The sequence below is a fragment of the Capricornis sumatraensis genome, chromosome 5 (genome assembly GCF_032405125.1).
Source record: "Capricornis sumatraensis isolate serow.1 chromosome 5, serow.2, whole genome shotgun sequence".
Taxonomy (NCBI): domain Eukaryota; kingdom Metazoa; phylum Chordata; class Mammalia; order Artiodactyla; family Bovidae; genus Capricornis; species Capricornis sumatraensis.
The window spans coordinates 109767686-109792991 of record NC_091073.1 but is presented as its reverse complement, the minus strand read 5'-3'; the positions used below and the strand labels follow the sequence as shown (position 1 = coordinate 109792991).

General features: G+C 43.3%; 1 protein-coding gene and 1 non-coding gene across 2 annotated transcripts in view; one reads left to right on the top strand and one right to left on the bottom strand.

Annotated features, from left to right (window-relative positions):
* Positions 1-25306, bottom strand: part of LOC138079742 (probable maltase-glucoamylase 2) — a 99965-nt gene that overhangs the window by 41083 nt on the left and 33576 nt on the right. The window contains exons 15-30 of the mRNA XM_068972430.1: positions 24586-24757; positions 23702-23818; positions 19801-19958; positions 19571-19655; positions 18607-18663; positions 18026-18150; positions 17110-17198; positions 15539-15588; positions 9640-9807; positions 8041-8196; positions 6534-6671; positions 6390-6479; positions 3146-3300; positions 1445-1613; positions 798-894; positions 225-337 (exon numbers count right to left, since the gene is read on the bottom strand). Of these exons, the coding sequence (XP_068828531.1) occupies positions 225-337; positions 798-894; positions 1445-1613; positions 3146-3300; positions 6390-6479; positions 6534-6671; positions 8041-8196; positions 9640-9807; positions 15539-15588; positions 17110-17198; positions 18026-18150; positions 18607-18663; positions 19571-19655; positions 19801-19958; positions 23702-23818; positions 24586-24757 (1939 nt within the window). The remainder of the gene's footprint in view (positions 1-224; positions 338-797; positions 895-1444; positions 1614-3145; positions 3301-6389; positions 6480-6533; positions 6672-8040; positions 8197-9639; positions 9808-15538; positions 15589-17109; positions 17199-18025; positions 18151-18606; positions 18664-19570; positions 19656-19800; positions 19959-23701; positions 23819-24585; positions 24758-25306) is intronic.
* TRNAG-CCC (transfer RNA glycine (anticodon CCC)) lies at positions 8926-8997 on the top strand. The gene has a single exon. It is a non-coding gene; the product is annotated as a tRNA-Gly (tRNA).

The window sequence follows — 25306 nt, the reverse complement described above, 5'->3', positions numbered from 1 at the left end:
TCACTGATTTGAAATTCTCAGAAAGGCAAATAGCTCAGAGAAGTATGGGATATCAATATGCCTGTAGAGCCCCTAAACACTAAATCCTGACTTTCAGAAAAGACAGCAATAATGTAGTAGGGACATCTAAGGGTCTTAAGGAGGGGAAAATGGCCTTTCTCAGTGCTAAGAACATGGCAATACCCAGCAAACATTGGATGATATATTGATGGGTAGAATCCAACCTCAGTGTATTGCTGAGTTACAAGCTCAGGGGTTGGCCCCAAAACCATATAAAAGTCCAAAATGCCTCCTGTGGTGCGGTATGTCAGGGCAGGAGTAGGCTGGAATGTCACATCTGTTTAAAAAGAGAAAAAAGAAGGTGAGGAGTATCCCTGGAACTATAAGTCACCCAGTCAGGGAATCTGCCCTAAATTTTGCTATTTTCACTTTCTTACATTCTTATTTTAATGCCCACCTCCTCCAATAAGCTGTTTCCCATGCAGTGGAATCAGAGGGATATTCAGGTACCTCAAACATAATCTCAGTCTCAACACCTTACATCACTTTGTGAAAAAAGAGCTTAAGTGTACAGTAACATAAGGTCATACAAGATAGGCACTGTGTTTAGTGAAAATCATACCCCTTATACCTGGCCTAGTGCTCTTAGTAACCTGAATAAATGAATGAATGGTAGGTGAGTTTATCTGTCTCATTTCCCTTACCCTTGACTTTCCTCATTTCTGTTGATATTCCAGATTGCTAATAGTGGTCACAGATGTTTCTGGTGGTACACAGAGAATGTGTGTCTGTCTTACCCATGGCATTGCTGTTCAGCAGGAGCACTCCATGGGCACTGCCATCCTCCTCCAGTGCCATATAGTAGGGGTGGACACCATAGGAGTTCTTCTTATACTAGGAGGGTTGTGGGAAGAGCAGGTGGATAATGAAGAAGAGAAAATCCAAGAAATCATGTTCACATCATAACCCAAACAGCAAACTCCTGTACAGTACTGAAGATTCAGTACAATGTCATGTCTCTTGTGAAGACTTCCTTGACCCTTCCTTCCATCCCAAGTGAAAACCTAAGTGCCCTCTCCTCCTATGCCTTCCTTGTTTATTACTATACAAATCTATTGTAGCACTGGTTACACTGCATTACCATTGTTTCTGCCTCTCTCTCTTTTTCTCTCTTTTACTAGTTTATAAGCATCTGGAGAAAAAGACAGTATCTTAATAAGACAGTGTCTCATTCTATGTGTGCCTGACATGTAGAACATATTAAATAAAAGTTTGTGAAATAAATAAAATCCATAGTCCACAGGAAATATATATAAATAGGTAGTTTAGGGACAGAAAGGAAAGAAAACCTTAAATATGGTGTATTTCATTTGAGAGCAGATTATACAGGGATTAAACTAAATTTATATACAGTAAAAATATTGATGATTTTGTCTGTGCTTACCGCTGGTGGCTCATCTCGGGCAAACATCCCCCACGTGTGCCAGCTTATGTTTCTTCTGAAAGTTGTGTGCTCAGTTTCCCCAAAGCCATAGAGGTACTGAGAGGGGAGGCGTGTGGAGATGGAAAGGAACATGTCCCTGAAGGTGAATCCAGGGAGCTGAGAGTCCCAACTGCAACACGAGAGCAGACCTTGGTTCAGAGCTGGGCACAGGCCAGCACAAACACGGGCTCCATGAAGCCTCCTGAGTGGCTGAATATCTGGATCCATGTTCAAATACTGTGAGACGATCCAGGTCATAACAAGGGCCATAATTTGCTGCCAAGTTTCTGTGCTGGCATGTTTATTTGTTATCTGTCTTTTGCAAGGATGAGAATGGGTTCCTGGACAACAAGGACCACATCACCCTCATCTCTGTATTTCTACTTCTCCTTACCCAGCATATCAGCTTGAATAAATGCATGAGTGAATGGATAAGATAGAGGCACATTTTTCTGTAGAAAATGTGATACTCTTAGAATGGTTTTCTGGATTGGCCGAAGAACTTCTTACTGTTAGGTAGTCAGAATAGGAAACAGGAGTCCAAAACGGTGGTGGCTAAAAGACAAGGAAGGGAAAAGCCCGCAAAAATAGAACAAAGGGAGGTCAAAGGAAGGTCCAAGGACCGGAGTGAGGACTTCCGGGAGAACAAACAGCGCTTCTGGCTAGCCCAATTTGCATAGGGCAGGCCCCGGGGGAGGGAAAAACGTATAAAAAGAGGAGCCTAGGGGCTCTCTCTCTCTCTCTCCTCCTCTTGCATGCTGGGGCATTCTTCTCTTCCTGTCTTTGGGTCGACATGCCCTCACACCTCAAAGATGGATTTTCCTGCTATTATCTAAATAAAATGGAGCTGTAACACTGATTTGTCTAAGAGCTATAACACGGTCCGTTTGAGACCTGAGAGCTATAACACAGTCTGTCCAAGACCCAAGAGCTGTGACACGCTGAGAGCTTTAATGTTCGTCACTCCAAATCTTTGCTGTGGACGAGACAGAACCGAGGAACATACACTCACCTGACATTACCAAAGAAGGGAACAGACAGAAAGTCAGACATACAGCCAGAGAGAGCTGAAAGCACACGTGTGCACCCAGGTCACAGTTTCTACATGGATGGGGAACCTCAGCCCCAGGCAAAATCCAGACCTTCACTCCATTCCACTCAGCAGCAGGGCAAGGGATGAGAGATGACAACTCCTTTCATGCTTAACACTGTGAAGAGGCTTTGAGTCTTGAGTGTCGATAGAAGCAAAGACTGTAAGAAGCCATTTTACTGAAGCCTCAGTAACCTTTGTCCTTCTCTCCTGACTCTTCAGTTATTATTTCTTAATGAGGGTATATAGAACTGATTTCTATCACGGATAATGTCATACTTATTAAATAGAGTTTCCTGTCCTACTTAACAGGAACAAAGAATAGAACATGTATTTTCCTTTCCCTAAAACAAGCACCACTTAATTAGCTTTTGTAAACCTTTGGTTGATTCATTTTTCTTGTTACGGTCTAATGGCAAATAAAATTTTTATTGAAGTAGGGGCAATAGATACATTCTTCATTGAACATATTGACATAGAGCCTCTAAAATTAATATTTCACTTGCATTCACGAGAGCCACTATAATTAGATCTAGAACCGCTCTAATTAGAACCAAATAAAGAGTGCTTACATCACAGTGCTGGAGCTTTTTCTTCGAATCTGGATCCCAAAAGGATTGTTCCGAATCTTGACATCATACAGACGGTTTTCAGGGGAGCCCACTGGAGACGAAGGGGTGTTCAGAGGCACTGGGACCTCATACCTTTTATTAGTGGGATCATAGATCTGCCAAGAAGAGAGAAGGAAGCTTCTTCATGGAATCTCAGGCCTACAATTCCTTGTGCCAGCTTATATCAAATACAATTCAGTTTCCATATTTTCTGGCTGGTCTGAATCATATCAGGAGGCATCAAATATCCTGAAACAAATAGGTGTGAGGCCTACATACCTACTGTGCCCAATATGGAGCCTGAACTCCAAAAATGCTTCAATATGACCTATTCGAAGCCAGCAAGGACATTTCTAAAAAATTTGTGATATAAGGGTATAGAATCTCATGGATAGAATGTATGTGTGTGTGTGTATGTGTGTGTGTGTGTGTGTGTGTTCATGAGGGTGTGGTATGGAAACATGCATGTGTATACAGTACCTTATGTGTGAGCATGTGAGTATATGTTAGAAATTAGAGAATTGAATTTACTTATGGACACTGAGGTCTTCTTACTGGGGGAACTTCCAGATGTTGTACAGTTTTTCCATCCCTAAGATGGCTCTCTTGTACCCACTGCTTGTTCCTCTCTACCTGACAGGTAGGAAAATTAGAGAAAAATGTGTGGGAAAAATGAGACAAGGGAAGAGTGTTGTTGGAGGCCCTGGAGTATGGCCAGGATGAGCAAGCATCCTCTTCCTTATCATATTATTAGCCAACTTTTTACACTTCAAACAAGTCTCTTTTCTTGATAGGTAAGAAGTGGATTTATTTAGAGAGAAACACGCTTCACAGACAGAGTGTGGGCCACCTCAGAAGGCAAGAACCACCTCAAAATATGGCATGGTTAGTTTTTATGGGCTGGGTAATTTCATGGGCTAATGAGTGGGAGGGTTATTCCAACTATTTCAGGGAATGGGCAGGGATTTCCATGAATTGAGCCACCACCCATTTTTCAGCCCTTTATAGTCAGCCTCAGAATTATCATGGTGCCTGTGGGTGTGTCATTTAGCTTGCTTATGTGTTACAAAGATCCTATATTGAGGCTCAAAGTCTAGTGGAAATTGACTTGTCTGCCATTTTGGACCCATTTGGATCTAATCAGTTTATGTCCTGTCCTCAGGTTTTGTTATTCTCTTGTGCCCTGTCCCCTTACCTCCTGTTTCAGACAAGTTTTCTCTAAAGCTTTGCTTCTCAATATTGTGTTTGTCAGGTCAAAAGCAGCTTTCACAATATTTCACAATGTTAAACAGGATCACCGGGAAACTTGTTAGAAAGTGAAAGTGAAGTCGTTCAGTCGTGTCCGACTCTTTGCGACCCGTGGACTGTAGCCCACCAGGCTCCTCCGTCCATGGGATTCTCAGGCAAGAATACTGGAGCGGGTTGTCATTTCCTTCTCCAGGGGATCTTCCCGACCCAGGGATCAAACCCAGGTATCCCACATTGCAGGCAGACACTTTAACCTCTGCCCCACCAGCCAGGGAACTTGTTAAGACCACAGAATCTCAGCCTCACCCCAGACTTTCTGAATCTGGCTCTTCATTTTCATAAGATCTCTGAGGTGACTCATTAAACACTAAAGTGTGAAAAGCAAAGTCTAGAGCTGACCTGTCCAAGGAGGTACCCACCACATGTGGCCATGAAGCACTTGAAAGTGCTGTCTGAATTGAGACTCACTATGAGTACAAAACCGGAGAAGGCGATGGCACCCACTCCAGTCCTCTTGCCTGGAAAATCCCATGGATGGAGGAGCCTGGTAGGCTGCAGTCCATGGGGTTGCTACGAGTCGGACATGACTGAGTGACTTCACTTTCACTTTTCACTTTCAGGCATTGGAGAAGGAAATGGCAACCCACTCCAGTGTTCTTGCCTGGAGAATCCCAGAGATGAGGGAGCCTGGTGGGCTGCCTTCTATGGGGTCACACAGAGTCAGACATGACTGAAGCGACTTAGCAGCAGCAGCAGCAGCATGAGTACAAAATACATAGCAAATTTTGAGGACGTAGTATGGTTAAGTTGTATTTGGATTACATGGTGATATGATAATATTTTAGTATACTGGTTAAATAAAATGTCACTAAAATAAATTTCATTAATTTTTTTCCAAATATATTTTTTAAGCTATAGTTATTAGAAAACATGTGGGGACTTCCCTGGTGGTCCAGTGGTTAAGAATCTGCCTTGCAATGCAGGGGATGTGGGTTCCTTCCTTGGTCATGGAACTAACCCCCTGTACCACAATTAGAGAGTCCATGTGCTACAACAAGAGACCCCACATGTGGCAACGAAGACCCATGGTTCAGACTGCATTTTTATTACAGCAGAGAGAAGACTCTTGAGAGTCTCTTGGACTGCAAAGAGATCAAATCAGTCAATCCTAAAGGAGATCAACCCTGAATATTCATTGGAAGGACTGATGTTAAAGCTGAAGCTCCAATACTTTGGCCACCTGATTCAAAGAACTGACTCATTGGAAAAGAGCCTGATGCTGGGAAAGATTGAAGGCAGGAGAAGGGGATGACAGAGGATGAGATGGTTGGATGGCATCACCAGCTTGATGGACATGAGTTTGGGCAAGCTCCAGGAGTTGGTGATGGACAGAGAAGCCTGGCATGCTGCAGTCCATGGGGTCAACAAAGAGTTAGACATGACTGAGCAACTGAACTGAGCTGAGTAGGTCTCCAAGAGTGGTCTCTTAACTTACAGCATCAGCACCACCTGGAAACTTGCTAGCAGTGCAGATTCTCAGGTTGGAAACTCTGGGGGGTGAGGCCAGCCATCTTTTAACAAGATCTGCAGGTGATTCTGATACAGGTGCAGGTGCTAAAGCTTAAGAACCACAGCTAGAGAAATAACTCTGATGTCAGAAGTGGGTTGTTGCCACTTATATGACTTACCACACAGCAGACACACTTTTCTCAGGGCTAAAGAAGGACTCTTTAAGGATGTTCATGACTTAGAGCACTCACTATTATAAGAAATTACCACCCTCAGTGTTGTAAGGTTACATCCCACCCCAACTCTCTCCTAACTTTCTGATCTTCACCTCTTGGGGCCTCAGCAGCCCCACTTGTAGAATGAGGGATTTGGATTAAAGATGTTTCAATGTCTTCCAACCGCATGGAGCTGTCAGCTAAGAATTCCAGCCATGGAGACACAGGATTACCTTGAACTGCAGCATGTTCTCTGTGTGGTAGATCACGCTCAGGCGGAGAAAGCCGATGGTGGCAGAGAGCGTGTCAGATGCAGAGGCGGCCTTCGCTGTGGCTGCAGGTGGGGGTAGCTCATCCCGTGATGATGGTGGTGGCACCGTAGCTTGTGCAGCTTCCGAGGCTGTCAGGTGGGTGAGGTCTACAGTGATGCCCACAGGCAGGTACTGAATGTTGCTGGCAGCATAACTAGGGATGGTGTCATAGAAACAGGTGGGCACCCCAGGAACAGTCGTGGGCTGGAACGAGAGGAGGACTTCAAGGTCAGCCTCTGACATGACGCTTCGAGACTCTAATTACAGAAGAAGGTGGTTAAACCAGACTCAGTCTCTTACCCTATGTCCATTGCTATGAGTTGAACTATATTCCCCAAAGCGATGGTAAGTCCTAACCCCTGGTACCTGTGAATAAGGTACCTGGTGCCTTGTTTGGAAATAGGATCTTTGCAGGTGATCAAGTTGAATGAGGTCATTGGGACAGAGCTAGCCAATATGACTAGTGTCCTTAGTAAAAGGGGAAACTGAGACACAGACATGCACCTGGGGAGAACATCATGTGAAGATGAAGAGGTCAGGGTGATGTTTGTACAAACCAAGGAACACTGCAGATTGCCAGCAAACCACCAGAACCCAGGAAAGGGACCCGAAACGGATTTTCCCTCTTGGCCCCTAGAAAGCACCAACTCTGTAGACAGTTTGATATCAGACTTCCAGCTCCCAGACGCTGAGATAATAAATGTCTGTTGTTCTAAGTCACCCAGTTTGTTGTACTTGGCTATGGCAGCCCGAGCAAATGAATACATCCATTTAAACATACACAGGGACTTCCTTGGTAGTCCAGTGGCTAAGACCCCAAGCGCCCAGTGCAGGGGGTCTGGGTTCGATCCCTGGTCGGAGAAACTGATCCCACAGGCCACAGCTAAAGGTCCCACATGCCACAGCTAAGACCCGGCACAACCAAATAAACAGGTAAAAATAAAGAAAATAAACACACACACACATACTCACACACACTCTCACACACTCACACTCACACACACACACTCACATACACACACTCACACACACACACTCACACACACGCACACACACACACACACACACACACTCACTGGCCTCACCCAATCGTGAAGGGGTCCTAAGGCAGGGCTCTGTTCCCCATGTCCTTACTGTCCCTTATTGTGATCGCGAGGAGATCACTGATTTTCTCTGGCCTTTATTCTCTCTATTTCTCAAAGGGAGAGAAACAGCATTACCTTACCTTTCTGCTTGGACTCTCCAATAGTTGGGGGGAAAAATCACTTAAAATACTCATTGCATTCCCACTGCATTACAGCCATGTTCAGAACAAAGTGGGATTTGAAATGGTGTGATTGAAGGAGAGAGTCGGTGAGTTGATCCTCATTCAGATCTCTGAATGAAACACTGACCGCCTATCACATGCAGCTGATAAAAACACCTCATCAGCTGCCATAGCGTCATTTGCTTCCTGAGGATGATTACAGCTTAATCTACCAACATTTGGAAAGTGTTTGCTGGGTGCCCAATTACCTGTGGGACACTTTTTACAGCTTCCTGCTCACTGGGGCAGTCTGCTCCTGGCCCTTACCTCCCAAAGGCACCCCCGCTCCCTGCAACTCTCCTCGGAGACAGCGGGCTGCTCAGGAAAGCAGTTGAACTTCTGCAGGTCACTGACCGGCAGATCCCACTGAATGGAGAATGCTTGTCCCAGTACCAGTCCCTTGAGGTCAGTGATGTTCACCACCTGAGGAAAGAGAAAGGGCCGTGATGACACACAAGACGAGGCGCAGCTGCCTGGATACTGTCCTTCCTTGATGGTCATGTAGTCAGGACTGGGGAAACCAGCACTTTGACGAACACCGCTTTGATGAGGAAAATTCGTAACCTTTTTTCTCCTCTGGGTCTTTCGACCTCTCTGTCGGGAAAATGAATCTGACTTCCTCCAGACCTTTCTGATCTCATGGAGCCAATGTGGGATATTGAATTGAAAGAGCTTCAGTCATGTTAAGGAACACAGATACAGGCAGGGTGGGCATTTCAGATTCATTGCCCCCTGGGTATGAACAATGGCAGTTTAGAGAGCTAAACTTTACTGAGTCTGTCAAGTACTGTGATAACCACTTCATATGCATTGTCTCTATGAGTCCTGTAAAACAATCCTATGCAATGAATAATAATATATTGACTATATATATTATAGTCAGTAGTACTATATATATAATGTATTATATATAATATTATAATATATAAATAAAAATATAGTATATATAATATTATAATATATTCAATATAATACAAGTATCTCAGTTTTACAAATCAGAACTCTGAGGTTCAGAGAGGTTTGCTGTTTTGCTCAAGATCTCACAGCTAGGGCTCAGCAGCGCTAGGATTAGGACCCTATTCTGCCTAATCCTATAAAGCAAGCTCTTGTCCTTTTCTATATGTGTTGTCAAAGTGGAAGGGGGCAGAGAGTTCCCTGGTGGTCCAGTGGTTAGATTCTGCACTCCCAATGCAGGGGGCAAGGGTTCGATCCCCCATCAGGGAACTAAGATCATGCATGCTACACTGTGCGGCCAAAAGAAGTTTTAAAAAATAAAATTAAAATTAAAAAGAGGTCTGCTGTAAGGAACAGTGAATTTCCCAGTGCTTGAAATGTTAACTAACGATTGGGATTTTTCTTTTTCAAAGATTATCGTGTAAGGGAAACATTCCATAAGAACAAAAAGAATAAAAACTCCTTGTGTTTGATTAAATTCTCATTATCTGCAATGGTATAAAAATAGTTTAGAACAGAAAGGAAAAATAGCAACTGTGTCTCAAAGAAAGTCCTTAATGTGAATGAGAGAACACAGATGTCAATATTCTCCAGAACGAGGCCAATGTACTGAATCATATTTTCTCTATCACATCTGACATTAGCACATCTACTTTTAAATAGCCCAGAGAAGAACTGCCTTCTTCAAGGGTATCAGCTCCTACTGCCTGCCTCAGAGTCCCGACGCAAGCAAAGCTCCAGGGTCCATATCAAGCATGCACAGATTTCTCCTTCTGCATTCTCCCCCTGGTTCCCCAGCAAGCCAGTTGTCTCTGTGCCCACCCAAAGTTAACAGAGCAAAAACGAGCTGGCCATCAGGAGCTCAGGCAAGGGCTGTTGACAGGGGCACCACAGCAAGGAACAATATCCCACCTTTGTTGATTCTGTGTAGACAACGTTTGAAATGGAGGTGGTGGCATCATTTAGGGAGACAGTAAAATTAGTAGGTTCCTTGTCCATTCCCAAGATCATGATATCTGTAAATGTGAGTTTGTCAGGGTCTGTATAATTAGCATGTATAATCGTTGCCTGTAGACGGTTCTGTGGGGAAAAGAAGTCAGTTTAGAGACCAGGTATATCTCATTCTGATTGTGTCCAAATACCATTCCATATCTTTCTGAGATCCCAAGAGATCCTTTACCTCTGAGGTTCTAAATGGTGCTGGGTGGTCATCCCCAGGGAATTTTTCAAGTAAGACTCGTAACAGTCTTTAAGTAATCTTTTAGTAATATTATGTACTTCTTTTAGTTTACTGGTTCTTTATTGATTCTATTACTCAGAAAATATGTTGCTGAAACCAAGGAATTATCAAACGGACAAGATGCCACACATACAAAAAGAGACCCATAGGCATGCAAAGATACACACATTCATACACATACAAAATCATGCCCAAATAATTATTTTTTCTTTGAATGATAATGGTGATAGCTAAAATTTATGAATGTTCACTGTATGCCAGACCTTGTGCTAAGCATTTTACATGCATCATCTCATTCAATTCTCACAGCAAACTATGAGGTTGAGGCTCTAATGATCCCTGTTCTTCAGATGAGGAGCCTAAAGCCAAGATAATGTAGAAAACCTATCCAGGGAACTACAGTTCAAAGGGGACAAAGTTGAGCTGTGACAAAGAAGGTAGAACCGATGACTGAAGAAAAAAAGGGACACTTGGATGTTTACAAAAATTAAGCATCCCACAGATACATGTCCAAATGATTTTTTTACACAAGTAATGTGATGGAGAAAGGACAGCCTTTTCAACAGATGATGCTGGAGCAACAGGACATCCATAGGCAAAACGCAAAATTCAACCTAAACCTCATGTCTTATATAAAAATTAACTCAAAACTGGCAGTTCCCTGGTGGCCTAATGGTTAGGACTTGGCGCGTTCACTGTCATGGCCTGGATTCGGTCCCTGATCAGGGAACTAAAGTCCCGCAAGACCTGCAGTGTGGCCCAAAATTTTCTTTTAAATTTAATCTAAAAAAATTAACTCAAAATAGGTAATAAACTTAAATATAAAGGGCAGAACTATAAAAATTTTAGGAAAAAAATGAGAAGTATTGAAGAACTATAAAGAGTTCTTATACTAGACACCAAAAACATGATCCATAAATGGGAAAAATGATAAATTAGACCCTTGAAAATCAAAAATTTTTTCTCCGAGAAAGACTGTTAAGAAGATGAAAAGAGCAGCCTACAGACTGAAAGAAAAAATAAAATTACAAACCATGTAGCCAAGAAGGGAACTCTCAAAGCTGAACAGAAAAATAAGTTAAACAAGCCAATTAAAAAATGGGCAAAAGAACTGGAACATTTTATCTTAGAGAATATACAGCTGGCTAATGAAAAGATACATGAAAAGATGGTCAACATCATTAAATGCCAGAGAAATACAAATTGAAACCACAATGAGCTATCACTGCTGCTGCTGCTAAGTTGCTTCAGTCGTGTCTGACTGGGCGACCCCATAGATGGCAGCCTACCAGGCTCCCCCGTCCCTGGGATTCTCCAGGCAAGAACACTGGAGTGGGTTGCCATTTCCTTCTCCAATGCCTGAAAGTGAAAAGTGAAAGGGAAGTCGCTCAGTCGTGTCTGACTCTTAGCGACCCCATGGACTGCAGCCTACCAGGCTCCTCCATCCATGGGATTTTCCAGGCAAGAGTACTGGAGTGGGGTGCCATTGCCTTCTCCAGAGGTATCACTACACCTTTATCAAAATGGCTAATCTTTTTTTTTTTTTTAATGTGACAACATCAAATGCTGGTTACAATGCAGAGAAACTGGGTGACATACATTGGTCATGGAAATGTAAAACAGTATAGCCATTCTGAAAAAGAATTCGGCAGTTTCTTATAAAACTAAACATATACTTACATAATACCCAGCAACTGCACTCTTGAGCATTTATCCCAGACAACTGAAAACTTGTGTTCACATAAAAATCTGTTCCTAGCAGCCTTATCTGTAATGACCCATGACTGGAAATACTCCCAGATGCCCTTACTTAAGGGCATAGTTAAACATATCTTGGAATGCTGCCCAGCAATAAAAACGAACTGACTTTTGTCATGGAAAAGCTTGGATGAATTTTGAGGAAATCATGTTGAATTTAAAAAGCCAGTCCCCAAGGCTGCATGCTGTATGATTACATTTACATAACATTTTTGAAAGGACAAAATTTTAGAAATAGCAAATTAGTGGTTTCCAAGAACTAAGGATGAGGTTGAGGCTTGGGGCCAGTGGAGGCAAGTAGATTGGACAACAGGAGGGTTCCTCTTGGCCATGGAAATATTCTGCAGCTTGATAGTGAGAGGGTAACATGCACGAAGGCTAGGGGTCTCCAAACAGAGGAAATAGGCTGCAAGTGTCAGACATTTATTTGTCTCTCTATATATACAAAATTAAAAGGATGTTTCTCTTAAAATTCTGTGTTGCCATGACAACACCTGGTTCCACCTGAACTTGACTTTTCTTAAATCTTCAGCTAACCAATGCAATTTTTCTTATGGAAATGTTTTTCTTAAGCTATGTTAATGAACTATGTATTTACCCTAGACTCTGTCTTTCTTCAAGTTGGTTCTGCCTAAGACTCAGAACCAACTTGACAAACCAGTGTGTTTTACTCATGCAAATGTTGTCTTAAGTTATGTTAATGAGACTATGTATTTGCTTGAAAACCTGACTTTCTTCAAGATTCATGTCAATCATTTTATGGCCTGGGATGACTCACCTGCGCCAATGTTATCTCAGAATACATGTTGTGGGTGAGGGGCCTGGTGCCACTCTCTGAGTTTTGAGACATTTCCTTTCTCTAATTAGCAGAATGCTAGTAGCTACATAACTCCCTGCTAAAGACTAGCGGGGGTGGGGGGGGCACTCTTTCTACTCCCTTCTGATATCTATGTCAGAAGCTTTCTCTATCTCTTTTATACTTTCAGTTCAGTTCAGTTCAGTCGCTCAGTCTTTGCCACTCCATGAATCGCAGCAGACCAGGCCTCCCTGTCCATCACCAACTCCCGGAGTTCACTGACTCACGTCCATCGAGTCAGTGATGCCATCCAGCCATCTCATCCTCTGTCGTCCCCTTCTCCTCCTGCCCCCAATCCCTCCCAGCATCAGAGTTTTTTCCAATGAGTCAACTCTTCGCATGAGGTGGCCAAAGTACTGGAGTTTCAGCTTTAGCATCATTCCTTCCAAAGAAATCCCAGGGCTGATCTCCTTCAGAATGGACTGGTTGGATCTCCTTGCAGTCCAAGGGACTCTCAGGAGTCTTCTCCAACACCACAGTTCAAAAGCATCAATTCTTTGGCGCTCAGCCTTCTTCACAGTTCAGCTCTCACATCCATACATGACCACAGGAAAAACCATAGCCTTGACTAGACGGACCTTAGTCAGCAAAGTAATGTCTCTGCTTTTGAATATGCTATCTAGGTTGCTCATAACTTTTCTTCCAAGGAGTAAGTGTCTTTTAATTTCATGGCTGCAGTCACCATCTGCAGTGATTTTGGAGCCCAAAAAAATAAAGTCTAACACTGTTTCCCCATCTATTTCCCATGAAGTGATGGGACGGGATGCCATGATCTTCGTTTTCTGAATGTTGAGCTTGAAGCCAACTTTTTCACTCTCCACTTTCACTTTCATCAAGAGGCTTTTTAGTTCCTCTTCACTTTCTGCCATAAGGGTGGTGTCACCTGCATCTCTGAGGATATTGATATTTCTCCCAGCAATCTTGATTCCAGCCTGTGTTTCTTCCAGTCCAGCATTTCTCATGATGTACTCTGCATAGAAGTTAAATAAGCAGGGTGACAATATACAGCCTTGACGTACTCCTTAAGAAGAGGTGGCAAGAATACACAGAACAACTGTACAAAAAAGATTTTCACGACCCAGATAATCACGATGGTATGATCACTCATCTAGAGCCAGACATCCTGGAATGTGAAGTCAAGTGGGCCTTAGAAAGCATCACTACGAACAAAGCTAGTGGAGGTGATAGAAATCCAGTTGAGCTGTTTCAAATCCTGAAAGATGATTCTGTGAAAGTGCTACACTCAATATGCCAGCAAATTTGGAAAACTCAGCAGTGGCCACAGGAATGGAAAAGGTCAGTTTTCATTGCAATCCCAAAGTTCACGTGAACCGTGAACTTCCTGATGTTCAAGCTGGTTTTAGGAAAGGCAGAGGAACCAGAGATCAAATTGCCAACATCCACTGGATCATGGAAAAAGCAAGAGAGTTCCAGAAAAACATCTATTTCTGCTTTATTGACTATGCCAAAGCCTTTGACTGTGTCAATCACAATAAACTGTGGAAAATTCTGAAAGAGATGGGAATACCAGGCCACCTGACCTGCCTCTTGAGAAATCTGTATGCAGGTCAGGAAGCAACAGTTAGAATTGAACATGGAACAACAGACTGGTTCCAAATAGGAAAAGAAGTACGTCAAGGCTGTATATTGTCACCCTTTTATACTTTAATACAACTTTAATACACAAAAGCTCTGAGCGATCAAGCCTCAAATTGGCCCCGGATTGAATTCCTCTCCTCTAGAGGCCAAGAATCCCAGCGTCTTTCACAGCTCAGCAACAATCTTTCCATAGTATAGATGTCAATATTCTTGTTGTAAAATTGTACTATAGTCTTATAAGATGTTCCAATTAGCGGAAACTGGGTAAAGAGTACAAGGGAACTCTGTATTATTTCTTATAAAATGGGGCTCTATAATTATGTCAACACAAAAAGTATCATTTAAAAAGCAATATGGGACTTCCCAGACTTCCCTGGTGGCTCAGATGGTAAAGAATCCACCTGCAATGCAGGAGACCTGGGTTCGATCCGTGAGTTGGGAAGATCCCCTGGAGGAGGGCATGACAACCCACTCCAGTATTCTCACCTGGAGAATCCCCATGGACAGTGGAGTCTGGTGGGCTAGAGTCCGTGGGGTCACAAAGAGTCAGACAAGACTGAGTAACTCAGCACATGGGACTTCCCTGGTGGTCCAGTTATTAAGAATCTGTTTTGCAATGCAAGGGGTGTGGGCTTGATTCCTGGTCAGGGAACTAAGATCCCACATGCCATGTAGCAACTAAGCCCATGCATGGCAACTAGGGCCAAATGCAGCCAAATAAATAAACATTTAAAAAATAAAAGGCGATATGAATTTAAAAGAAAGAAGAAATAAGGGAGCGAGAGTCCCACACAAGAAAGCTCTGCCCATGCACAAACAGACATCTAAGAAAACCAATTCAGGGTTCTCCCATCCCCTTCCAGCCTTACTGCCATTCTTCCTCTTGGTCCTCTTGGGAAGCAGACACCCAGCAAGTAATGCACTGTATCTCCCAATCTCTCAAAACCACCACATAATACCTGCGCCCAAGGCCAAGCTTTAGGGGCTAGAAAGGAAGTTCCCTGATGGAACAACTTCAAAAGGCATACCTCATCACCCCTCATCCACACCCCCATGCACTTGTACTCTCTCAAATAAGGGTACACCTTGGAAGCCCAGACTCATCATATAAAACTCAAAAACAAAGATTTTTTTTTTTTTTCCAGAAAAACAGACAACTTTTTCACCAAACACATGCTGATTTTCTATCGGTTAATGTTTCTAACTCAGATTAAAATTTTTCATTTTAATGCTAATCCTTCCCGGGACTGTGGCAATGAGGCACTGCCCACAAAGGCAAACTCCAGAAAACCCAAAACTCAAAAAAGCAGTCACAAAAAAGAGCATGCCCTGTGGGTTCCCCCCAAAACAGTACTTACAGAGGTGATGGAAAAATTATACAGAATATAATTATTTTCAGTTACAGCATCTGAAAGAGAAAGATGAAGGAGGGCCAGTTACTACAGGAAGCAGAACAGTTGGGCATCCTCTTCTCTCCACTGGGAACGCCTCTGCCAACTTGCTCTGCTCCCCCGAGTTCCACCTGTTTTTTTGCAGACTCTCCTGGACTACTCCAGCCGCCAGTAACTACTCCCTCCTCTGAACTCCACGGCAGAGGTGGAACCATTCTGTCGGCATTTAAAGCATTTGGGGGGCTTCCCTGCTGGCTCCGTGGTAAAGAATGTGCTTGCCAGCGCAGGAGATCTGAATTCAATCCTCGGTTCCTGAAGGTCCCACATGCCATGGGGCAACTAAGCCCGTGCACCGCAACTGCTAAGCCTGTGCTCTGGGAGCCGCAACTGCTGAAGCCCACGTGCCCTGGCGCCTGTGCCCCACCGCAACGAGAAGCCATGCACCACACCTAGAGAGTAGCCCTCGTTTGTCACAAGAGAAAAAGCCCACACGGCAAAGACGACCCAGCACAGCCAAAAATAAACAATACAATAAATAAACAAATAATTTAAAAAAAAACATTCTGACTTGCATTTGTAGGTATCTACATGCCCTCCCTCTCTCTGGACCAGGACTTCCTCAAGGGCAATGGCTCTGTCTTGTGTGCTAAGTCACTTCAGTCGTGTCTGACTCTGTGACCCTATGGATTGTAGCCCACCAGGCTCCTCTGTCCACGGGGATACTCTGGGTAAGAATACTGGAGTGGGTTGCCATGCCCTCCTCCAGGGGATCTTCTCGACCCACGGATTGCACCTGCCTCACTTCTATCTCCTGCATTTGCAGGTGGGATCTTTACCCACAGAGTCACCTGGAAAGTTTAGGCCCTGCACATGGCCCAATAATAAATAGCCAAGAACTATTAATAAATGCTAATTCTATGTAGCACAGATTTTTACATCATGAGACCCGAAGCTTATGTGAGGTACTTATGTGTGAAAAAACACTGCACAAATTAGATACTTGCCTCTCAATAGCAACCAAGGCAATATTTTACAATCTATTAATAATTTGTAGCTTCCTAGGTTGTGCTAGTGGTAAAAAATCTGCCTGCCAATTCAGGAAACACCAGAGCCACAGGTTTGATCCCTGGTCCAGGAAGATCCCCTGGAGTAGGAAATGGCAACCTGTGCCAGCATTCTTGCCTGGGAAATTCTATGGACAGGGGAGCCTGGCAGGCTACAGGCCATGGGGTCACAAAGAGTCAAATGCAACTGAGCACACATACAAATTAACATAATGTATTATTAATAATGACATCCAGAGAAAGGAATAAACTAAATCCAATCATATCTTTTGCTTTGGTAGAGTCAATAACACACAAGTTGCTCATCTGAAGTCTATTTTAATGTATGTGTTTGGCTAGTGGAACTTTAAGAATGCATTGATTCTAAGCTATAGAAATAAGCATCAGTGATAACAAAGTTCATGCCATACTGGGCAGTCTGCCGAGATGAACTGCCACGGAGAAGCGCAGTGATGGTCCCATAAGGAAGTCTACCTTTAGAGACACCATCATCCCAGTACAGCTCTCCGTTTGCTTCTCGCTTAGAGTCCAAGGCAATGATGAGTCCCAGAGAGTTCTTCCGGCTGTAAAGGAGCAATTCTCAGTTTCAGAGAATGAAGAAGAGATAGAATGGTCTTAAGTCAGCCCTCTTCATGCCCCAGGGACAGACCATTTTGGAGTCAATCTCAGCTATTAAGTAGATACTGATGCTGTCTGAAAACACGGAAGCAGGGTGTGGGTAGGCAGCAGAGGTGAGTAGTGAATGAGCTTAAGAACAGTAGATTGGAGGCAGTTCTTGCTGAGAACTGCACTTGTGATAATACTAACAATTAGTACTTACTGGATGCTTTCCACGTGGCTGGCACTCTTCTAAGCATCCTGTATTCCTTAAACCATATCTATTATTTCATCTGAGCCTCTTAATAACTCTAAGAAGTTGAACTACCATCATCTCCAGTTTACTAAAGATGAGCAGAGACACACAAAGTAAGTTGCCCATGGTAATGCTTCTTGTATGTAGCAGAGCTGAGGCTCGAACCCAAATTTTCTAGCTCTTGACCTTAAATCTATGTTGATTTTCATATGGTATCTCTTACCTCCTATTAACTTGCATTGTCTCATGCCTAAGGAAATCTATTTGAGGATGCTTTTGGACCTGGGGAATCCTCATGAGTGATTATTTTGACCACCCTTACAATTTGATGCAATTTACAAGTGAAAGACAATGGGAATGTAAAGGAACCGAGGCTACAGCTATCCCCTGCTAAATGAAGATGCCAATTTTGGACTGACCTTGAGAGGAAGTGAGAAAGATGAGTTATTGAAGCTGTTTCCCCTTAGTCGATCCACTTTCAGTTCCAATTTTTCTTCCCCATAACACTCTGCACCCTCGGAAGAGTGAGGAGCTTACCTGGCCTCCGTGGTCGTGTTTGGCCGCTGGATGGGAAAGATGTAGCCCCCTCGGAGGTGAAGTCCTATCCTATCACCTGGCAGCAGCATCTCCACAAATTGTTTCCTCCATTCTATGGCTACTTGCTAGCCAACAAAAGGGGAAAAGACCAGAAAATACGTTATTTGGGCTACAAGTGACATTGGAATTATCTAGTTCAGTTGCTTCATTTTAAGCAAGAGGAAAGCAGAGGACCCCCCCGCCACCGCACCTCCCAAAGTGAAGTGACTTGCCCAAGGCGCATACAAAATAGCAGAGCAAGACTCCAGCCTATCCTACTTCCCTATATTACACCACGCTGTGTGTGATTTCCCACTCGGGTTTTAATTCTGTAGATCATCACAACCTAAGGCCCACTACTAGTCCACATAGCTGCAGAATAGCCAGTCAAATCTACCGAAAATTTCCATAAACCTACTCTAGTTATTCAAATTATTTCACTGTGCCTCAGGAAAGGCCTTCTTCCCAGGAACGTACCCATAAGCAACAACATGTAAAACCTTGTTCTATTAGCCTACCCCAAGCACCCAAGCCTCACTCACCGTTTCATAGTCGTACCAGATGGCGTCGGGTATGTATGCTCTTGCATAGTTCAAACCCTGGGGAAACATAACGGTGAGCAACACTGTCAAAACCCTTTACAGTTTACACAACACCCTCACCCATGGTGGCATGTGCTCATCACAACACTCCAGAGAGAAAGTTGGGATCACACATCCCACAAGTAAAATACAGATCCTCAGAAAAACTGGGCAGATTAACCAAAACAGAGCTGTTCCTAGAAATGAAGATTGTTTTGCTTGGAGACTGCTGAGAAAAGCAAAGAAAGTGTATTTCCTGGGTCCCTTGTGTAATCTGATAGGAGGAGAATGAAGCAGCTAAGCCCTCCAGAGAGCTTTGCAGGAGGATTACTTGTGAGCTGGCAGGACCTACCATGAGATGCTGGGGCTAAAACGTCAGCTCCAAGGGCCTTTGACTTGAGTCCATGAGCCATCTCTCATGTTTATAAACAGATCAGCATAATCCTGACCCCTCTCCTCCTCTTCCCTACTCACCCCTGCCCTTGATTCTACTTGGTCCTTCCTACAGGGAATTCCAGAGTAACACCCTCCCCTTACCCAGCACTCTTCTCTCCCTCCACACTCCTCTCCCCACCTCTTCTCTTCCCCTACCCTGACTTTAAAAAACACCCCCTCTGGTGAACAGGAAGCACAGACAGATGATCAGCCTGAACTCTTAGGTATTCAAAGCCCCCATCAGTACCAAGGCCAACGCTTAAGGAAACAAGCTTTAAGGTAATTTTGCAAAATGGAGATTGTTTGGCTTGGCAAATTGAGAGTGAGATCAATAATTATATTTTTCTAATTTCCGAATTTTCGTGCTCTCTCCCTCCTATTTGTAGTCAGATTTATCTTTAAACACAGACACTCAGGCCCCAGCTTATTCAGCTGTAAATCCACGAGAACAAGTGGGAGGTCCACCCCATTGTTCAGATTATAAACACACTTCATATAAAACAGGCGTGATGAGGAGTCCAGGCCCCCAGAGGAACTGCTCGTGCACCTCCCAGGTGGCTGGGTCCTGGTAGAACCTGGAAAACAGAGAAGGCAGGTAAAGCCTGAGTACAAAATAGCCACACTTGGTAGGGCAGCAGGGTCCTAACTAACCTTGCTGCTACTAGCAAGGTCAGTGACGTTCTGATCTGAAAGGGAGTCTTTGCAGGTCAGGAAGCTTACTCGTGGACGAGGGGCCTTGCTACGGTCTCGCCCAGGGTATGAGCTCGGTAGAAAAGGGTGTAGAGATAGGGCAGCAGGGTGTAGCGGATGTTCAGATAGTATCTGGAGGATTCCAATAGCATAGCGTTGTTTTCACTGAAGGCAGCAGGATCCTGGTCCTAGAAGGAAATGTAAGCAAGTACTAAATATTTCCATCAAATCTCTGAAGCTCTCTTGGGATAACAAGCTTTCTCGAGGGAAAGCAGTCATGTTTCCCAATTCAGAGGATATCAAGGCATTTCTAGAACTGCAAGGATCTTGGTTCTCCTTCTTCATTTTATAGATGGAAAAATAGTATCAAAGATTACATGACTTCCCGAATGTCAAATTGTAAGCAAGTGGCAGAGTTTAAATTTGATACATCTGCCAATCTATGACGCATCTGCAGCCTCAGGGTAATTGAGAGGCCCTCAGAAGTGGCCATGGAGATAAAGGGGCTATAATGGGCCCTACTCCCCTAGACCTGTTGATCCAATGTATGTTATTCATTAAGGTTTCTGATAATACTTCATTTGGCATGTAATGCAATAAAGTTGTGAAAAGTGAAAGTGTAGTTGCTCAGTCATGTGTGACTCCTTGTGACCCCATGGACTATAGCCTGCCAGGTGGATCAGTCCATGGAATTTTCCAGGCAAGAATACTGGAATGGATTGCCATTCTCTTTTCCAGAAGATCTTCCCAACCCAGGGATCGAACTCAGGTCCCCCACATTGCAGGTAGATTCTTTACCATCTGAGCCACTCCTACAAAAATACTATTTGAAACCAATGGCATTAAGCCACACTGCCTACCACCATGATGTGCAATCCTTCTCTCCCTTTCCTTACAGTTTTAGAAATTTGCAAGTTTAAAATTTATGTCTGGTTTTGTCTGCAATGTTTTCACCATCAAAATATGTTTTATTTTCTCTATTCCAAAGACAATGACCTCTATTTGTTCTTCAATATACAATGTGAAAAAAAAAATCATGAGTACAGGCTTTAGTAGATATTGTTGCCTTTTAGTCACTAAGTCATGTCCAACTCTTCATGATCCCATGGACTGTAGCTTGCCAGGCTCCTGTCCATGGGATTTCTCAGGCAAGAGCAATGGAATAGGTTGCCATTTCCTTCTCCAGGGATCTTCCAGAGCCAGGGATCGAACCCATGTCTCCTGCTGAGCAAGCAAGCTCATTGAGCCACCTGGGAAGCCCTTAGTAGATTTTATCCAAGAACAGAAAAAAAAAACAAAAACAAAAACCCTTTAGATGAAAAGTCTAATTTGCTTCCCAGAAACAGAAATTTTCCATTAATGATGAGCAGTCGTTATGTTCATTCTCACTATAATTGGAAAGATGTGAAAGATATGCATGCCATATTTAGATCAGTCATCTTGTATTCTATTTCTGGAAAAATTTTAGAGAAAATTGTTTAAATTTTTTCTTTCATCCCTAAGATGCCCATTTCACTCCTTCCGCACAGAACTATTCCATGAGACCACTCAATGGCCCCAGTGTGAAGCTCATAAAAATCCTGAGGCCAAACACCAAAGCAAACAACACTCTGTAGCCTCCATCAGTTTGGTCTCCAACACAGAAAGTCCAGAGCTGCACCATCCATATGGTGGCTACATGGTACATGAGGCTACTCCACACTTGAGATGTGGTTAGGAAGGCTGAGGAATAGAACTTTTCATTTCATTTTATTTTAACCCATTTAAATATAAACCTAAAAATGGAATCAACATAAAACATTTTTTCCATTAAACATTATTATTTTGGTAGGATTACACTTAACTCCAACTACTGAAAAGTTAGCATCCTAATTGATATGTACTGTCAAGTGTAAAATGCACACATAATTTGAAGACTTAATTAGTAGAAAAAAAAGAATATAAAATAGCTCATTAATATTATGTGTCAAGTCCAGATTGAAATTATAATGTTAGGGATATATTGAATTATATAAAATATATTAAGAATAATTGACCCCATTTCTTCTCATTTTAAAAAAATTTACACTTAAACTTAGATGTATGGCTCTCATTATTATTCTTTTGAACAGCACTAGTTGAGAGGAAAGGAAAAAGGCCCTGGAACCCAAAAACCTATGTGCTCTGAGTACACTTGTCTGTATTAAGTGCTTCCAGGCCATCTCTTCAGAAAGTGAGCCCACCCTACCTGCTCCCAGCCCCTCGCTTAGAAGTCCAGAAATAGTTTATCTCTCTATAGATCACCAATAGCAAGGAAAGGCCAGGGATAAAATACTTGGCTGTGAGTCTTTCCCAAGTTGGAGACATGTCATTGGATAAAATCAAGAACTAAAACTAAAATGACCATCAATAAGTTACTCTAATTAGTCTATTAAGAGCTAAACCACTCAAATGAAATATTTCAATTGTGGATGAGGTCATTAGAAGAAAGAGCATCCCACCTTACTCATCCCTAGCATCACCAAAGCATCACCAAAGACATCTCCTTAAGGGGGACTTGGAGTAAATGTCCGTCGACAGAGGAGTGGGTAAAGATGAGGTGCATATACACAGTAGAATATTACCCAGCCATGAAATAGAGCAAAATGAAATAATGCCATTTGGAGCCACATGGATGGACCCAGGGGTTGTCACAGGGAGTGAAGTGCATCAGAAAGAGAAAGGCAAATATATATTTCTTATATGCAGATTCTAAGCAAATGGTACCAGAGAATGTATTTACAAAACAGAAATAGAGTCACAGATGTAGAAAACAAACTTATGATTATGAGAGGGGAAGGGGTAGGGGCAGGGATAACCTGGGAGATTGGAACTGACAAATACACATCATTGTATATAAAATAGACAATCAGTAAGGACCTCCTATATAGCACGGGGAACTCTTCTCAATACTCTGTAATGACCTAGATGGGAAAAGAATCTAGAAAGAGTGGGTATATGAATATGTATAATAGATCCACTTTGCTGTGCACCTGAAACTAATGCCACATTGTAAATCAAATGTACTCCACCTTTAAAAAAAAAATGGAATGTAGGGGGAAAGGAGACACAGTGCTAGGTGAAATGTCAATTTTACAGTCATTCCGGAAAAGTCTAGCAACATATAATAAAATTTAATATACTTTAAAAAAGGGGACTTCAAACCTACAGCTATACTTGCCCATCAAAAATAGGACCTTATATAGAAGAGGCTAAAAGTATGATGAGTCATGAGAAGCAGTCGGGGTGGTTTCATGAACTATTCGTAGAAAGACAGAGTGTGTAAGGAGGTGAAAACAAAGTTCAAGTCCCTGGCCTGTCCCTCCCTAAATCCTTCCTCCCCAGTCTCCCTTATCTTGGAGGAGTTTCCCTTGTATTAACTGAAGAAAAGCCCAGTGGACTCTGTCTCAACTTATATAAGGTAGTAACAGACGCAATGGGGCTTCCCTGGTGGCTCAGCGGTAAATAATCTGCAGGCCAATGTGGGAGACGTGGGTTTGATCCCTGGGTCCAGGGGTGGAGAAGGAAATGGCAACTCACTCCAGTATTCCTGCCTGGGAAATCCCTCGGACAGAGGAGCCTGGAGGGCTACAGCCTATGGGGTCGCAAGAGAGTCAGACAAGACTTAGAGACAAAACAACAACAAGCAACAGAAGCAATAGCAGCACCATGGACACTTTCAAATGCTTCTCACCTTACTCGTGAGTTTCCAGCAATGGAACCATTTGGTCACCTGCATTCTATTCCCCACATACCCTCATCCCCACACCCTGTTTTTGAAGCCTGTCGCCCAAGGGTTATCTATTCTTGCCTCTGCAAGTAGGGCCACCCTGTAGGATTTTCTTCAATCCTACATAAGCATAAGTAGATCATATAATTCGAGAAGTCTCCATCATTTCTCTTGGAACCTTACCCTGAACCCAGGCCCGTTGTGATTCCTCGACAGTGGATAAAATGCTCCCAGCTGCATCCACCGTCTGCAGAGCTCCTCTGTGACATTCTCTGTATAACCACAGATGTTGGCACCTACCTGGAGAATTAGCACACACACAAGCGCATGGTCAGTAAGAGAGGAGAGGGCATTGACTGGGTACCTATATGATAAGGAAAAATAGCATCTCTTATTTCCATCCTTCCATGCATAAGGAAGTCCCATTTGGCTGGAGCCAAATGGGAGAAAAAAATAAGTATGCATGGCAAATCTACTGACAAGAAGAAAACTGTCTTTTTAAGGGCTCTTCCTCAACATTCAGCTTTCGCTTTCAAGGTTTGGCATTTATAGATGCTCTGCTGATGGGATTTTCTGTGACACTAATATGTGTTACATTTACCATTCTACCTTCAGAAGACAGCTCACAAGGCACATAAAAATGGATTTTCCCAGGCTTCTCTGGTGGTCTAGTGGTTAAGAATCTGCCTGCCAATGCAGGGGACATGGGTTTGCTCCCTGGTCCGGGAAGACCCCACATGCTGTGGAGCAATTAAGCCTGTGCGCCACAACTATTGAGCCTGAAAGCCACAATTACTGAAGCCTGCGGGCCTAGAGTCTGTACTCTGCAACAAGAAACCACTGCGATGAGAAGCCCGAGCACCGCGAGAGTAGCCTCTACTCACGGCAACTAGAGAAAGCCCATACACAGCAATGAAGAGGCAGCACAGCCCAAAAAAGCTTATTTCCCCAATACACGTCACAGTGAAATACATGCTCCTTGGTTTTCAGATACCCTCAAAGTCTGGTGATGAAAACAATGTCCAAGGACAAATGGTGAAAGCTCCTCGTTTCAGAATGGAACTCACCATGGGGATGCCGAATAGGTTGAACTCCAGGATCCCAGGGATGGACCATCGGAGATCGTCCCATCTGGCTGCATTGTCCCCCAACCAATGAGCAGCAAATTTGCCAGATCCCGCAAAAGTAGAACGTGATAAGATGAAGTGTCTCTTTTTGGGGAAGATAGTCTCCATGGCCCTTAAAAGGAATACAGTTAAGTGAGCTGGAATGACTAGGACTCACCTACCCCCAGGGCAGTAATGGGCCTTCCAATCAAACTCAGAAAAAACACTGAAGTGTCAGGAATCAGGAAAGCAAACTAGTTTGGCAAGTTTAAGAGCTTCTTTCTCTCTTCTGGATAAAGTTTCAGATCTCACATGACAATACAAACCTCTACAGATCACCGCCCCCCCCCCCACCCCCAACCAAGGAATTTCTCTAAGCATCTATCCTCTTGATTATGTTTTCTCTATCTTGTTAGAACACATTGTGCTCTGCCTTTGGGGTCAAAACTACCCTGGAACCATGTTTTGGGTTCTTGGCCCTGTCTTCTCCCTCTAGACAAGGTTTCTTCAATGTTCCTTGCTCCCATGCCTTGCTGCCCATCAGTAATCCTGTTCAGCACAACACCAGCTCAGGCTGCAACCCTGTACCCACTGCTGGCCCAAGAAGAGAGTGTGTACAGCTCCAAGCACCTGGTTCCTCTGAAGCTTCACAACTTATCATTAGCAATGTCTAATATGAGAA